Source organism: Pteropus vampyrus, unplaced genomic scaffold (genome assembly GCF_000151845.1).
Source record: "Pteropus vampyrus isolate Shadow unplaced genomic scaffold, Pvam_2.0 Scaffold26, whole genome shotgun sequence".
Taxonomy (NCBI): Eukaryota; Metazoa; Chordata; class Mammalia; order Chiroptera; family Pteropodidae; genus Pteropus; species Pteropus vampyrus.
In genome coordinates this window covers 4941878-4957845 of record NW_011888807.1, presented here as the reverse complement: position 1 = coordinate 4957845, position 15968 = coordinate 4941878, and the positions used below count along the sequence as shown (strand labels likewise).

At 33.1% G+C, this 15968-nt stretch overlaps 1 protein-coding gene across 2 annotated transcripts in view; it reads left to right on the top strand.

Moving 5' to 3' along the window:
• ZNF654 (zinc finger protein 654) overlaps positions 1-15968 on the top strand; it is a 73619-nt gene that overhangs the window by 33563 nt on the left and 24088 nt on the right. For both annotated transcript variants that reach the window (XM_011356408.2, XM_023528472.1), the window contains exon 3: positions 6488-6569. In XM_011356408.2, the coding sequence (XP_011354710.1) occupies positions 6488-6569 (82 nt within the window). The remainder of the gene's footprint in view (positions 1-6487; positions 6570-15968) is intronic.

The window sequence follows — 15968 nt, the reverse complement described above, 5'->3', positions numbered from 1 at the left end:
AAATGTTCCTCAAGTTTGTAATAGCCATATATGACAAGTCCTCATCATCTAACATCATCATACTTAATGGTGAAAAGCTGAAGTTTATCCTCTAGGATTGAGAAAAAGATAGGGATGCTTATTCATACCACTTTTATTCAACAGAGTACTGGAAGTCCTAGCCAGAGCAATCAAGCAAGATAAATAAAAGGCATCCAAATAAGAAAAGAAGTAAAATTGTCTCCATTTGCAGGTGACATGATATATATATAGAAACCCCTAAAGACTCTACCAAAAAATTGTTAAAACTAATAAACTAATTCAGTAAGGTTGCAGAATACATAATCAGTGGCTAAAAGTCTGTTGTGTTTCTATACACCAATAAATGTCAGAGAAATTAAGAAAACAATCATATTCACAATTTCATTAAAAATAAAATACGTAGGAATAAATTTCACCAAGAAGGTAAAATTAATTGTGTTAGAATGTCCATACTACCCAAAGCAAACTAAAGATTCAGTGCAATGTCTATCAAAAATACAATGGCATTTTTCATGGAATTAGAACAAACAGTTCATAAAATTTATGTGGAACCACAAAAGATCCTGCATAGCCAAGGCAATATTGAGAATGAAAAACAGAGCTGGAGGCATCACTCTTCCTGATTTCAAACTATATTATAAAGCTAACCAAAACAATATGGTATTGGAATAAAAAGAAACATATAGATCAACAGAGAGCATGTAGAACAGAATAGAGAGCCCAAAAGTAAACCCACACGTGTGGTCAATACATTTACAACAAAGGAGCTAAGAATATACAGTGGGGAATGGATAGTCTCTTCAATAAATGGTGTTGGGGGAACTGGACAGCCACATTTAAAAGCATGAAACTGAACCACTATTATATCATACACAAAAATCAATTCAAAATGTATTAAAGACTTGAGCATACAACCCGAAACCATAAAACTCCCAGAAGAAAACAGACAGTAAGCTCCTTGACATTGGTCTTAAGAGCGATTTTTTTTTTCATTTGATAACAAAAGCAAAGACAACAAGAGCAAAAATAAACAAGTTGGACTACATCAAACTAAGGAACTTTTGCACAGCAAAGGAAACTACCGATAAAAATAAAATCAAAACCACGATAACATATCACCTCACACCTGTTAGAATGGCTTTTATTAAAAAGATAATAAGTGTTGGCAAGAATATAGAGAAGAGACAACCCTATGCACTGTTGCTGGATGTGTAAATTGGGAAACAATTATGGAGGTTCATCAGATAATTAAAAATAGAACTACCATATGATCCAGCAATTCTACTCTTACATATCTGAAAGAAACAAAAACACTAATTCAAAAAGATATCTGTATCTCTGTGTTCACTGAAACATTATTTATAGTAGCCAAGACATGGAAGTAACCTATGTGTACATCATTGGATGAATGGATAAAGAAAATGTGATATACCACACATATATATGTAATGGAATACTATCAGTCATAGAAAAAGAAGGAAATATTGCTATTTGTGACAACACGGATGGACCTTGAAGGCATTATGCTAAGTGAAATAAGATAGAGAAAGATAAAATATGATCTCACTTATATGTGGAATTTAAAACAAAACAAAACTCAGATGCAGAGAACAGGTTGGTGGTTGCCATAGGTGGGGGTCGAAAGGTAGGCCAAATGAGTGGAGGTGGTCAGAAGATACAAACTTCCAGTTATAAAATAAATAGGTCATTGGGATGTAATATACAGCATGGTGACTATGGTGAATAATACTCTATTGTATATTTGAAAGTTGCTGAGAGTAGATCTTGAAAGTTCTTATTGTAAGACAAAAATTGTAACTGTGTGGTAATGAATGTTAACTAGACTTTTGGCGCTCATTTTGTAATATTTGCAAATATTGAATCATGTTGTACACATGAATCTAATATAGTGTTAAATGTCAATTACAACTCAATCGGGGAAAAAAAAGAACATCTCATACGATCAAGGCACCAAGACAAACATATATTTTTTAATATTTAATATAAATAAGTGACTCATTTTGTCTATAGCTTATTGGTTATAGTTCTTAAGCTATAATATTCTGAAAGTTCTCCATTCTAATTTTGGAACTGGAGGGACAGAAAATAATTTCCTGTTGGTCTTGTTAGGGAATGGTCATCAGTAAGTTTATTTTTGTTTCCTTTTTCATTTTCTTTTTGATTAAGATATATAGGTTATTTCAATCAAGATCTAGTTAGGGAAATATAAGTCATGCTAGATAATTTGATAGAGAATTTATTTTAATTCATAGAATCTTTTTCAAAGTTATTAGAAGATCCAAGAGAGAAGACAAGGAATGGATGGTAAACCCAGACTTAGCACTCTAGTAAGTTGCTGTTAGCTCAAGGAATAGAAGAACAAAGAAAGGATGAGCTATTGGTAGAGCCCAGAGACTAGAGTTGGTTGATGAAAGGAAGAGGCACTGACTTATATGAGAAGGGACCTCATAAGAGATGTAATTATTGCTGTAGAGGACCCTGAAACCACAGATTCAAAAAACGCGGAGAACAAGGAGGATAATTTGAAACACACACACAACACCTATCACCTAGATCACAGAGATGCATAAATTCAAACTCTGGTAAATCACAGAACATCTTGAAGGCCACTAGAGTAAAAGATGTTACATAATTTAGAAGACTAAAGTTAAGAAATACAGCCAACATCTCAGGAACTATGCAAGCTGGAACACAATGAAGTGACATCTTTATTGTGCTGAAAGAAAAAAAAAACTTTTAACTCTCAATTTGAGAAAGAGAAATAAGAATGTTTTCAGAGAAGCAAAAACTGAAAGACTTCATTCCCAGAAGACCTGAACTACAAAAAAGTGTACCACAAATATGACTCCAGATAGAAAATCTACCTAAAGAAATTAAGAGAACTTGAAATGATAAAAACTGAAAATATATATAAAATGGAATTTTGATTATTTTTAATCACCATGAAACGTAACTGTTGTAGAGCAGGGAGGGGGCAAACAATTTTTTAAAAGGCCAGATAGTTTAGACTTGCAGACCATAGAGTGTTGTAACTATTCAACTCTGTTCTTGTAGCCTTTGACAATACATAAATGAATGTATATTTCTTTGTTCCAGTAAAACTTTTACAAAAACTGGCATCCAGCCTATGTGTCATATTCTCTAAATGCCAAAACTAAAGCAAAAATTGCAGTAGAGGTACTGTTGGTTTATAGAATATTTTAAATTAAAGTGAATGACAAAAATAGCACAAAGATTTATTATGTTGTACCCAAAGCAACATAATATTATTTGAAGGCAGGCTGGGACTTATTAAAGATATATATTGTCAACCTTGGGGTAATCACTAAAAACTTAGAATACAGAGGTGTATATATTAAGCCAAAGTGGAAATGAAGTGGAATCATAAAATTACTCAACCCAAAAAAGTCTGGTAAGTTTTTACCATTTGTAATATATGGGAAAATATGGTCTGACTTCTAAGCATCCTGCTGACAGAATATAATTTATTTCATAAATAGGGACTGTAGTGGTACTCTGGTTATTTAAGCTTGCATAGCTAATAGGAGTATACTGATTGATGAAAGTCAAATAAGTATGATTATGTATGGTATCTTTTTTAAATTCGGAAGGCATACTATCTATAATGTAGTCTATGTTTTTATATGTCATTTTGTTTAGATAATTCTGTTTTGAATAATTTAGGTAAATGAACTGTAGGTAACCTATAATTTGGACTAGGATTAATTATAAATTGATTAATGTATAGACTATTACATATTAAACATATTAAATATATACTTACAAACATCTTAAACATTCAGCATTAAAAACTGATGTAAACATTATACAATATTACATTGTTGGAAAGAAACCTTTTCTAACAATCTTCATAATTTACGTGAAGAAAAATGTCTTATTTCAACAAAATTGAAACATACACAGCTGAGAAGAACAAATCTGTGAAGATCTTGTGTTTCCTCTTAGATTGTTGAAGGAAACTTGGATGGCAATGTTAACAGTAAAAGTAGTGTACTATATTATTAGCAAACACCTATAGCTCTACCAGGGATTTTTCTAAGTGCTTTATAAGAGGTAGCTACTATTACTGTTTCTATTTTATAAATAAAGAAACTGAGGCATATAGATATTAAGTGACTTGCCCAGGGTTACATGTCAAGTGAGTGGTGGAGTTGAGATTCAAACCCAGTGTGGTTCTAGACCACAGGTAAGTAAAAGAGCCAGATATTTTAGGCTTAACACTTAAGGTCTCTGTTGCCACTACTCACTGTAGTGTGAAAGCAGCCATTGTCAATATGTAAATAGATGGATGTGATTGTGTTCCAATAATAACTTATTTATTTATGGTGATATTTGAATTTGATGTAGTTTTTTCTTGTCATGAAATACTCTTTTGATTTTTCTTTTAACAATTTAAATATGGCTAACTATTCTTACTCTTGCATTAGATAGCAACAGGCCTTCCTTGGGCCAGATTTGGCCTGTGAGCAGTAGTTTGCCAGCTCAGCTCTAGAGTGCTATGTATAATTTGAGGTCCTACTTTGTTCTATTTTAGACATATTTACTCTGTGCCCTTGAATTGTTTTCTTCCATGAGGGTTAGACAACTTGATTTCTAAACATTTAGTTGATCCCTTGGACTACTAGTCAATAGGAAATACAACAGGTATGAAACATGAGTTTCTACTTCTACATGTACACAAATGATAATTCAATAAATATATTTCTGCATCTTTGCTTAGCAATATATCTTGGACTTTTTTCTTATCTACTCATAGAGATATAAATATATATTCTCACTAATACTTTCATTAATATTTGCATTATATTTCATTGTATGGATGTATTGTAATTACCTAGTTCCCTGGAAGAGTTAGACATTTAGTATGTGTCCGTTCTTTTGCTACTACAAACCATCTGTGGTTGCATATCCTTATATATACATCTTTGAGTTTATATGTGTATATTTGGAGGATTAAATTCTTAGCAGTGGAGTTGTTCAGTCAGATGGCATATGTGCATTTTAAATTTTGATGACTATTACTGTGTTGCCCTTAAAAGAGGTACTATTTGTCATCCCTCCAGCAGGTATCAGAGCCTATTCTTCCACATCAGAACTGTCATAGAACATATCAGCATTTTCATTTTTAAAAATATGAATATAATTAATTCGGCATTTTTATTTTAAAAAATATGAAGGAGAAATGGTATTTCATCTTCATAAATACTATTTAATTATGAGTAAAGTAAAGCATCGTTTCATATTTGAAAAAAATCTGCTTGCATTTCTTTTCTGTGAGTAATGTCTCCCATTTTTCTACTGGGGTATTGACTTTTTAAAATTACTTATATAAGCTTTTTAAGTAAGAAAATCAGCAAAGATTATTTCTCTGTATCATTTTGCTTTTGATTGCTTTTATGGTTTTTAGTCTATTGACATTTTAAATTTTAACTAGTCAAATTTATAAAAATATTGGTTTATTGGGTATGGTTGCTATGCTACATTTAGAAGAGTTTTTGTAACTATTGTGTAATACTTAGGTCTTTTATATAATTTTTAAAATGATATAGTCTCAGTTAATGTTTGCATTTTAAAATTTTCAGTCTTCATTAGTGATTAATTTTGATTAAAGGCAAGAAGTATTTATAAAAAATACAACTTTAGCTATTCCTAGTTGAGTATCTTCTGCATGAATTAAAATTTAAAGATTTCAAGGGGTTTATTATTTGCTCTACTTTAGGATTACTAAGTAATATATGATAATTTTATAGGTTTCCATGCTCATGATTAGGAAGTCATATTTTTTCCTGTATGAACTCATGAATTATTAAAGGCACATAAAATATTTAATAATGGTATTTTCCAAAATAATTTATTTAAAAATAAGGAACCACAGAATTTGGGGAGTTGCCATGAGTGGGATAATCAAGGTAAGCCTAGAGTTTGAGGATCCATGGCTATATAAGCAATGATATTGCTAATATGTAAATGTTGGCTGAGAGTTTCAGGGTAACTTTCTAACTTATATTTTTATGTCAGTTGATTCATCCTTTATATCCCTCTGAAAAAAATTAGATTTTGAATTTTCTCTGGAACCCATTTTACTAGAAATGTATGCCCATTTAGCTCATCTTCACATGTGTACCCATATTTTTGCCACCTGATATACTGCTGCATTTTCTTTTTTTTTGCAGTAAACACTGGTAGACATGAATAATGTAATTGTTCATTCTGTAGTTCTAGAACATCAGTGTATTTCTTTGCATTTTCCTTGAAGACACTTCTATTTTATAAAAACAACACGAATCCTAATTGATTACTGTTTCAAAACCACTATTTAAAAACTAGATATCTGTTATTACATAGCTATTATTTTTTGAGACTTTTAAATTGGGGCAAAAAATCAAAGAAGTGATAAAAGTTATCATTCACTTATTCTTTTTAGGAGTTTCTTTGAGTTACTGCTGTTCTTTGGAAGAGATGAGTTTTATGAAGAGCCCTTAAAGGATATTCTTGGATCATTTAAGGTAAAACAATTTACTACTTCTCATTTTTTTCTACATTTAAAACGGAACTTTATTCATCCCTAAAAATGGCATATTGGTTATTTATTGCTTATAAGTTTCTATATTTACTAAAGTGGTGATGCTTAGGATCCTGTTATGCAGGAGGAAAAAAAATGTTTCTTAAAATGAACTTTTAGCTGTATTTCTAAGCAGTTCCAATTCTATATTTGGTATACCAGAGCCTGCGGCCACCACCCTTATAAATTCCTAAGCACATCCTGGACATATACTCACTTTATTGCTACAGGCATAGGTTTTAAAGCCCCATGTAGAGCTCAGCCCTAGTGAAAAAGGCTTTTTTTTTTTTTTTTTAACCTAGATTAGAATCAGGCTGTCAGTCCCATGCCACTTTTTCCCTTGGCTGTACCCTGATTTTCTCATCTATTTTCTCAATAGCCTTCCCAACATAGGAGGTAGTTTTTTTGTTTTTGTTTTTTGTTTTTTGTTTGTTTTTTTGCACAATCTGTATGAAAGAAGAGAATAAAAAAGATCCAAGACCTCTCCTGTAGATGGCAAGAACATTTGATCTTTTTACCATTTACTTAGGAAGCAGTACTTAGTACTATGACTCATTAATGTGTTTTTGGCATTGTCTCATCACCACTTCTCTGGGGCGGAATAAAGGAAGATGTGCTTAGAACTACCCTTAGGGGTAAAGTGTTCAGATAACATATCTTACATTTATTCCTGTGGCAATATCAAGAAAGGTTGATGGTCAACCAGAAGTATTACTGCCTGCCTTGAGGAAGGAGATCAAAAGAGTAACAGAAAAGTTATGCAGTGCTTTCTTTCACTCAGAATTTTTATTTCATATTTCTATTGAAAGCAAGCTTTTAGACTGAATAGATTTTTATGGTTGATCCTCTGGTGCATACACAAAATAAGAAGATTATAAATGAACTAAATTGACAAAGGCAGGGGTCCCCAACCTCTCGGCTATGGACCAGTACCAGTCCGTGGCCTGTTAGGAACCAGGCCGCACAGCAGGAAGTGAGTGACAGGCAAGTGAGCGAAGCTTCATCTGTATTTGCAGCCACTCCCCAGCTCCAGCATCACTGCCTCAGCTCCACCTCAGATCATCAGGCATTAGATTCTCAGAGGAGCACTAGTCCCTGGTGCCAAAAAGGTTGGGAACCACTGGTAAGGTATATCTAAAACTTCTTCACATTCAGAATCTGACTCTAGATTTGCCTTTCCACTTAGTCAGCAATGTCTTTTTTTCTATATCATTTGGTTTTCAATAACATCAAAAGTGTTGGTGAAAAACTAAAAGCTATTGGTACTTGGCTTTTAAAAGCTGAAGCTGGCTTTATGGTTCTGTTTAACTAGCCAACTTTGACTCCCACTTCAGGGGTATTGTTAAATTAGTTTAATTTCCCTATACCCAACTCATACCATTTGGTTCCCAAGAGTTAAAGTGCTCTGCTAGTCTTGGATTTTATTCTGTCACCAGTATACCCTTTTGCAAGTTTTCATGCTGTCTCTTTGAATATCTATGCAAGCAGAATGACAACTACGTCATAACCTCATTACCAGGCTGACGTGGACTCTAAGATATCATTGGATATACAACTGGATATTAGATATCATTGGATTTATACAGCACTGATTATACAGCTTATTATGATTTCAGAGCTGTATAAATATGAAAAAAAAAGGTGCACGTTAAATCAGTGAAATTAGGTACATTATATTGAACATTTTACTTTATCCATTCTTACATTCAGCAAAAAAGGTAAAAATACTTATTCTCATGGAGCTTACATTTTAATTATAGCCTATACTGAAGTATTTAAATCTTACTGATTTTTCGGTTTTTGCTTTGACACTTGTGTTCTTGGCAATCGGATATTCTTTGACTTTTACTCAGCAAATATTTATTGAGTCCCTACTATGTGCTAGATGCCAAGCTCTGAGACAAATACTAGTAAGCAAAAACAGTAAAACCCACTTATTGTGGAATTTAATTCTAGTGTAGAAACAGAAAGACATAAACCAAACTTTTGTAAAGTAAAAATGTTTTAGAAAGTGACAAATAATTTAGAGAAAAATGAAGCAGGCCAGGGAGAAAGGGAATGCTGGCGTAGTGGTATTGGGGGAAGAAATTTCAGTTTTAAATGAGTGGTCAGGGAATGCCTCATGGAAATGTCAGCTGATCACTGACAATGGGAACCCTCTGAAATGTCTGTAGGTGAGAGATGATATTTGATTTCTGTTTTAAGTTTGTGAAATAACATTTTGAAGGGATATCTTTTATTATTTTCCTTGTGAGCAAGATTTCAATTTAGTTATCAAAATAATCATTTTCTCAAGGAAGAGTTCATAGTTTTACACCTTTATTTCTATCTCCTCCTCAAATTCTAAAGCCCACTCCTTCCCTTTTTTATTGTGTTTTTAAAAATTATATCTGCCATTTTTGTTGCTGTGGCTTCTTCCTACTCTCAATTTTTGTTGAGCCTCTAACTCCTGCCTCCTAGGAGAGAGTTCACCTTTTGTTACCATTTTCACTTTACTTGGAGAATCGACCTCCATTTTCTGAACTGAGCTGTTGCTGCAGGTACTTCCCAGGTCTATGCCCTTAGAGACCCAGGAGTGGCCAACATGAAGTCCATCATGTACATCCCTCTAAAACTTTGCATTACTAAAAGCTTTGTGGATTTTCCAGGCTTTCAACTGACTTTTGATAAACCAAAAGCAATCTCAATGTCACCATTTAGAATTAAAATAAAATTTATATACTAGTGCAAACTAACTCCCCAAGTGGTTCCTTTCTGTCCTCTTTTCATATAGTTTCATACCAGCTTAAGATCATGTTCTTTCTCCTCTACCATATATCTGGGGGATCTTGTTAAAATGCAGCTTATGGACTGAGAGTCTGCATTTCTAACCAGCTCTGAGATGATGTTTATGGAGCTGGTTTCTGGACCACACTGAGTCATCAAGGGACTAACATTCTTTGCTGGATTTCAGTTAATTATTCCTTCTGTGTCCACTCCCCGCCCCCAACCACATATTCTAACAATTGAGTATCCTAGTTTGCCACTCACTCTCTATCATCTTAGCTAATTTCTGTGTCAGTTTCTTCATTTGTAAATGGAAACAATATTGTACTTGCTGCATAGAGTCATCAGCTTGGCAACATTCTTAGCAAAATGATCTGTCTTAAGGTTTAAGGCAAGCCTGATTAACCTGTCTGGCGAAGGATGTGGGCTCTGTAGTCATACTACCTGGATTTCTAATTTCACAATAAGACCAAAACCCAGCCTTCGATTAAGCTTATTATGTTCTTCCATGAATTTCTGATATTCTAAAACGTGAGCTATTTCAGTCGAAATTTTTAAGTCTTCTTATCCACTGACTATAATTTTTCTTCTGCCTTAATCCAAGAAGAAACTTCATTCTTAGAGCCAGATGTTCCATTTACTGGCTTCTAAAAGCTTGCTTAGCCCTTGGCTTCCAATAATTTTCCTTTACCTCAACACAAGACAGTGACACATTTCTTATATGATGTATCTACTTCATTATTAACTGTTCATTGTTGAGTTCCCATAGGCTTATGATTGAATTTATACACTGGGTTTCCAAACCCCGTTAATTTAATTAAATCTTGTAGATTCCCAGTGAAATGACAAAAATAATATAAAATAAAGAAAATACTCCTTATGAATTCTAGAAACTAGGACAAGGACCTATATTAAGAACTTGGGGAACAAAACCAGAGTGTGGGATGGGCCAAATAGTACTTGATTAACCAGATGTGTTATTAAATAGAGGAATGAGTGAGAGAGAGAGAGAGAGAGAGAGAGAGAGAGAAAGAAGTGAGACCTTCCAGTACTATCCAGTAATGCCCCTACCCATACCAGCTTTATAACAGAGGCTGTGGAGGAAACAGCAGATGGTGGGGCATTTGGTTGTGACCAATCTCATTCTTCTTGGTGCTTCTTGAAAGTGCACCAGATGTGTACCAGAGCCCACAGAACTGGAATCCTGACTGTTATACCTGCATTTTAAAACATGGGATATATGGCTCTGCCTGAGAGCATTCCTTCCATTGAGAGAAGGTAGGTATGACCTAAACCAAAAGTAGCCTGTCCCAATACCCAAAGGTATGAAAGTCTTATAAAGGTGTGATTGTCTCCCATTGTAGTTTCCTCTTTACTGCCTCTTGGACCATTGATTTAACAAATTAACTTATAAACTTCTCCCTTCTTTCATAGTTTGGGCTTGAAGGGTTTGACAAAGACTTATTTACCTATTAGTAAATATCTCTGTTCTAGATAGTCTAGATGAGGATGAATAAAGAGAATGACAGCAGTTACTATCAATTACGTGGTAAGATAAGACAGTTAAAAAGTATCAGTTATGTTTTTGCTGTGGTTGAGTTCAGGGTATCTTCCATGCAACTGGAAGTGACATTGGAAAGAAGGGACAACCCCAAAGAATGTCTGGGTAAAATATTGTATAGAGATGAAACTACTAAATTCAAAGTGTAGTAAAGGCAATCAGTAGCTCTAGAAAAAAGCAAATCAATGAAGGAAATGATCTGTAAAAATTAATTTTCAATTCATAGTTACATGTAGCCTATCTTATTATAGTCTCCAATTTTCAGGATAAAGGAAAGTTCCTACAAATGCAGGATGCATGTAGAACAAACAAGATTTCCACAAAGGAAAAAAATATAATCAGGCTTGCAATGAACTTTTCCATTATAACAAATGCCAGAATCAATAGATAATGTCTAAGGAGTTTTTCTAGAGAAAAATATTGTTTAATAATATAGCTGCCAAGCCCTATAGTTTGTAAGAGAGAGCAACAGAAATAAATCGTCCAAATACTTGGAAAACAAACCAACTACATCCCTCTTATCAGGAAAATAAATAAATAAATGAATGAATGAATAAATGGATGGATAGATAGATGGATGAATAAATAAATAAATAAATAAATAAATAGATGATCAAAACAAAGAACTTACAAATAGAGTTGTTATAGAATAAAAGAAATAGGGCAGACTTGAGGAAACAAGTTAAAATTAGTAGACTATTGTCAATTTGCCTATTGTGAAAAATCTATTAATGTCAGAAGTGATTTTGGAAAAAGAAAATACAGGTTTTAAATAAGAGCACACACAATAATCTGGAACTAAAATCTTATATTAATGCACTGATTGGATTGGGGGTAAGGAAGATAGAGGAGAATATAGAGGAGATAGAGGAGTATATTCTTGGGTATCTAAGCTGAAGTAACCACACAGTATAGGGCCATTCACTATGTGGCAATGGTATAGGGGAAAGAGCAGGGTATAGAAAGAAGGCAAGTAAGTTCCATTCTAGACACAGTTTTAAATATCTTTGGAACATCCAAGTACTAGTGTCTAATGATAGATTCATGGGTCTATATTTGTACCTTCCTAGTTTGTTTGTTTGTTTAACCAAGAACATGTATTACTTTCATAAATCAAGAGAAAAATAAATATTATAAAGGGTGTTTTTTGTTTTTGTTTGTTTGTTTGTTTGTTTGTTTGTTTTTAGAAAAATAAGAGACCTTGGGGTAGTCCACAAAATGCCAACCAGTAATCTAAAAGCCTTACTGCTAGAGTTCTGCAGATGTTTTAATGAGCCTGCCCTGACCTCAGAGACAATTCTGTCCCCATCCCTTGGGGTCAGTGTATAAGTCACAGAGATCTGTTCTGTTCAGACTAGAAGTAGTCCTTAAACATTCTTTCCTGGGACTCTACCTAATTTTTTATTCTGCTTGTCCTTCTTTGGGTTAGTGAGGGAAGGAGGTAGAGGACATAACCTCCCAAGCAGGAGGAAGCTCAGGCTGTCTTACTGCAATAGCATCATAAGAAGAGGGCAGAAAATAATCAAAAGTAAAAGAACCAGCCATAAGAGAGGAGGTTAAATAAATTGTTGTGTCCACCCTGTTTCACTGGAGTAAATGTTGATCTCCCCTAAGAAGTTAGAGTATATTTATTGGCATCATAAACCAGCATACTTCATAGATTTTATTATTTTTGCTCATATGAAAAAAATTCATAACTATTGACTTTCCACTAAAATCTTAGACTTCTTGGAATAAGTTGTCCAAAAAACTTAATTTGGCAAAGTCCTAATCTTGGTATTGAAAACCACCTTTGTAGTCCTGGTTTACAGGCTTTTTAAAGCTTAATAGCAAGATATTTTGTGAGTAGCATTTTCAAAATTGTGTTCCCTTGTTTTCTGCTCTAATAGAAGTTCTTTCCTCTCTCTGCTCAACACCATTTTGACATTTCTTCCTTAAATTTTTCCACTATTATCAATACATTAATCCCTCTATATTCTATCTGTGGTTTGATAGTTTCTCTAACAATGCAGAGACTGACTTTCATTCCTGGGTTTACAATACTTCGTAGTCTTAATCCCTTCGTACTGATATATTTGCCTACACAAATGAAGGATAAATCACTCCACAGACATTTCTATCTGATGTCTAGCCATTTCTTTTTTAAAAAACTCTTTTAGAGATGTATCATCCAGCTGAACTCTAAAACACAAGAAACAATGAGATATATTGTCCGAAACATTTACCTTATGTCCATTGGTTACCACTGTGTACAGTGAGATGGGGGAGAAATCAATAAATGTATTCATAGGGTGAAACCATCAAATATCTACTTGCGTATTCTACTTTTACAGTGTAGGAAAAAGAAATTGAGTATGCTAAATCGTAAGAAAAGTATAAGGGAAAATATTTCACTCTATGAAAGAAACACAACTGTGCCACATATTTAGCACTGGGAGTGGAAAAGATTAATGTTAAAATTAAAGTTTCAGATTCTGAAATCATTTTGTAAAGATTGTATTCCTCAGATAAATCTTGTGCTGAAATGGGTAAAGCTTTGATAATTTCCCACTGGCATTTATCTTTTTGAAATTATTGCTCCTGATTAATAATTCTTGTATATCATGACCTCAGAAATATTTTCACTTTCTCTGTGTATTTTTTTTTTAATAATCTGTTTGAGAAGGAAACACCTTACTTCGGTTCAACTGTTGAGATTCTATTATCACTTTGAAGAGACACGAGAGTCAGAGTTATTTCTAGCTTAAAATATATAATAAATAAATTTGAGACATTTAAGCTCAAGGGACCAAGAGCAAGTCTCCAAAAAATAGGGCTGTCAGCATCAATAAGTTCCATATTTCGGAAACGTCAGTATGCCCTAATACATGGAACAGCAGTCATCTAAAAGAGGGTACTAAACATTCTACATTAATAGTTATTCACACCATAGTATCCAACCATAAACAAAGATCTTATATTCTGAGCATCTTGCATTCTTGTGTTGTCAGGAGCAGGCATGTAAGTGCTTTCAAAATTAGTGATAGGATTAACACTTTGAAACTGCTCTGAAAGCACATCAGGATCAGTGAGGCATTCATTGTTCACTGAAAGCTGATTCTTTAGTGCCCTAATACATAATAACTAGAAGTATCAGCATGTTAGTGCTTGAAGTAGTTTATATTTTCCAAGGTAAAATATTAGATAATAGAAAATTTAGCTGTAAAGAACTGTAGAGTGCATTAAGTCCAATCTGTTTAATAAATGATGAAACGAAAGGCCAGAGAGATTTTGTCCATTTATCCATTCAGCAATATTTATTGGAGATTCAATAACTTGCCCAATTTGTGGCATAGCCAGGACTGCGATCTGTTCTCTTGAGTGACTCTAGTGCTTTTTTTTGCTGAATCAGATTTCATATTTATTCCTTTGTGTGGGAATCTGTGTTCAAATAAATCTTGCATACACCTTAACTCTGCTTCAGGGTCTGTCTTACAGGTTAGAACTGTAACAAGAGCACTTCTCTGTTGGCCAGTATTCCATTACTTATTTAAAAATGTTAATGGAGGAGTATTTCCTCACCTTTCATGCTTTCATTAGCATAGCAACCACAAGTTAATTTTGAAATTTGATTATGCTCTCAGTTGATGGTTTTACTGTATTTGTGATTGGCTTACCCTTCAGATAAAACTCTGATTACTAATTTAAGTGACATTTACATTTACTACTTAATGAGTATTAAACAGAGACCAGTTGCTTAATTTAAATATTCATTTTTTTAAAAAGTCCCAAAAGCAGTGTCTTAAAGTACATGATTCTAGTAAATCAGATATGTGTAATTTATAGGTATTCATGAATTTTTATAATTTTGAGACTGGGAGCCACCTTACAAATTATTTAATCCAATAATACCTTATTTTGCATATCAGAAAATTAAGCTCCAATGGAGTTGAGGTTTTTAGAAGCAGAATAAGGGCCTAAGTCTTACTCTCAACCAGCATTCTTTCCAGTATACTCTAATCTATTATAAGAAATGATGTAATAACCATGTGTTTGCAATAATGTATATATCGAAAGAATAGGTTTAAAGGAATGTTTTATTTGTACTGTTTTAAATGCTTCATGGTCTAACATTTTAAAACCTTCTAAAGACTGCCTTATTGGGGAGAGGGAAGAAGAAACTTTAATGTGGTTATCTGAGTGACAGCAGATGAAAGTCCTAGACTAGAGTGTAAGCCTATATAAGTGGCTAGGAAGAAGCAGATGGGGAGATGTTAAAGAAAACTGATATGACATTAGGATTAACAGAAGAAAATAAGTTTTATATTTGATTCCAGACACAAATGTAAAAACAAGTAATATCTAAACCAGGAGTTCCAGACTTTTGATATCACTCCCATCCAGGTATTTTTTAAAAAAGTTTAAGTGCATATCCCGATTATATGTATATTTGTTATTTATATATGTGTACTAATACTATATACATTATGAAACATAAAAATACATTTAAGGATAAATATAAATAGTGTTTTAAAATTATAAAAGCTTTAATGACACCAGTGTGAGTGAATATGCTTTTTAAAAAAATTTTAACACTTGGTCATATAGTATTTCAAAGTCTTATTTTAAGTTCAATTTACTTTGGTACTAGGTTTTAAAAGTTATTATAGGTGAAACTTTGATAACTTTGGTAGATCCACATAGACAAAAAATTTCTTCTAAATTATGATTATTGGTTTTAAATGCTTTTCACCAAATATACAGAGTTTTGTTGAAATCTGAGTACTGAATTTCTGTTGTTCCGGAGGTCAATCAATGTTTTCTTGAATACTAACCATTTTTAACAAATGAACTGAAAACTCATTAAAATTCTCTAGTTGAAAGATTTTTCAACAGAAAATTCTAGTTTAAGATTTTGAATGGCACAGATACAAGCATTGCAGGTGACATTGATTTTTGGCAACAACAATCATGTAATAATGCAGACATTTCCAAACATTCATTTTAAATGACTTTCTTCATAAGAACTTTTCTTTT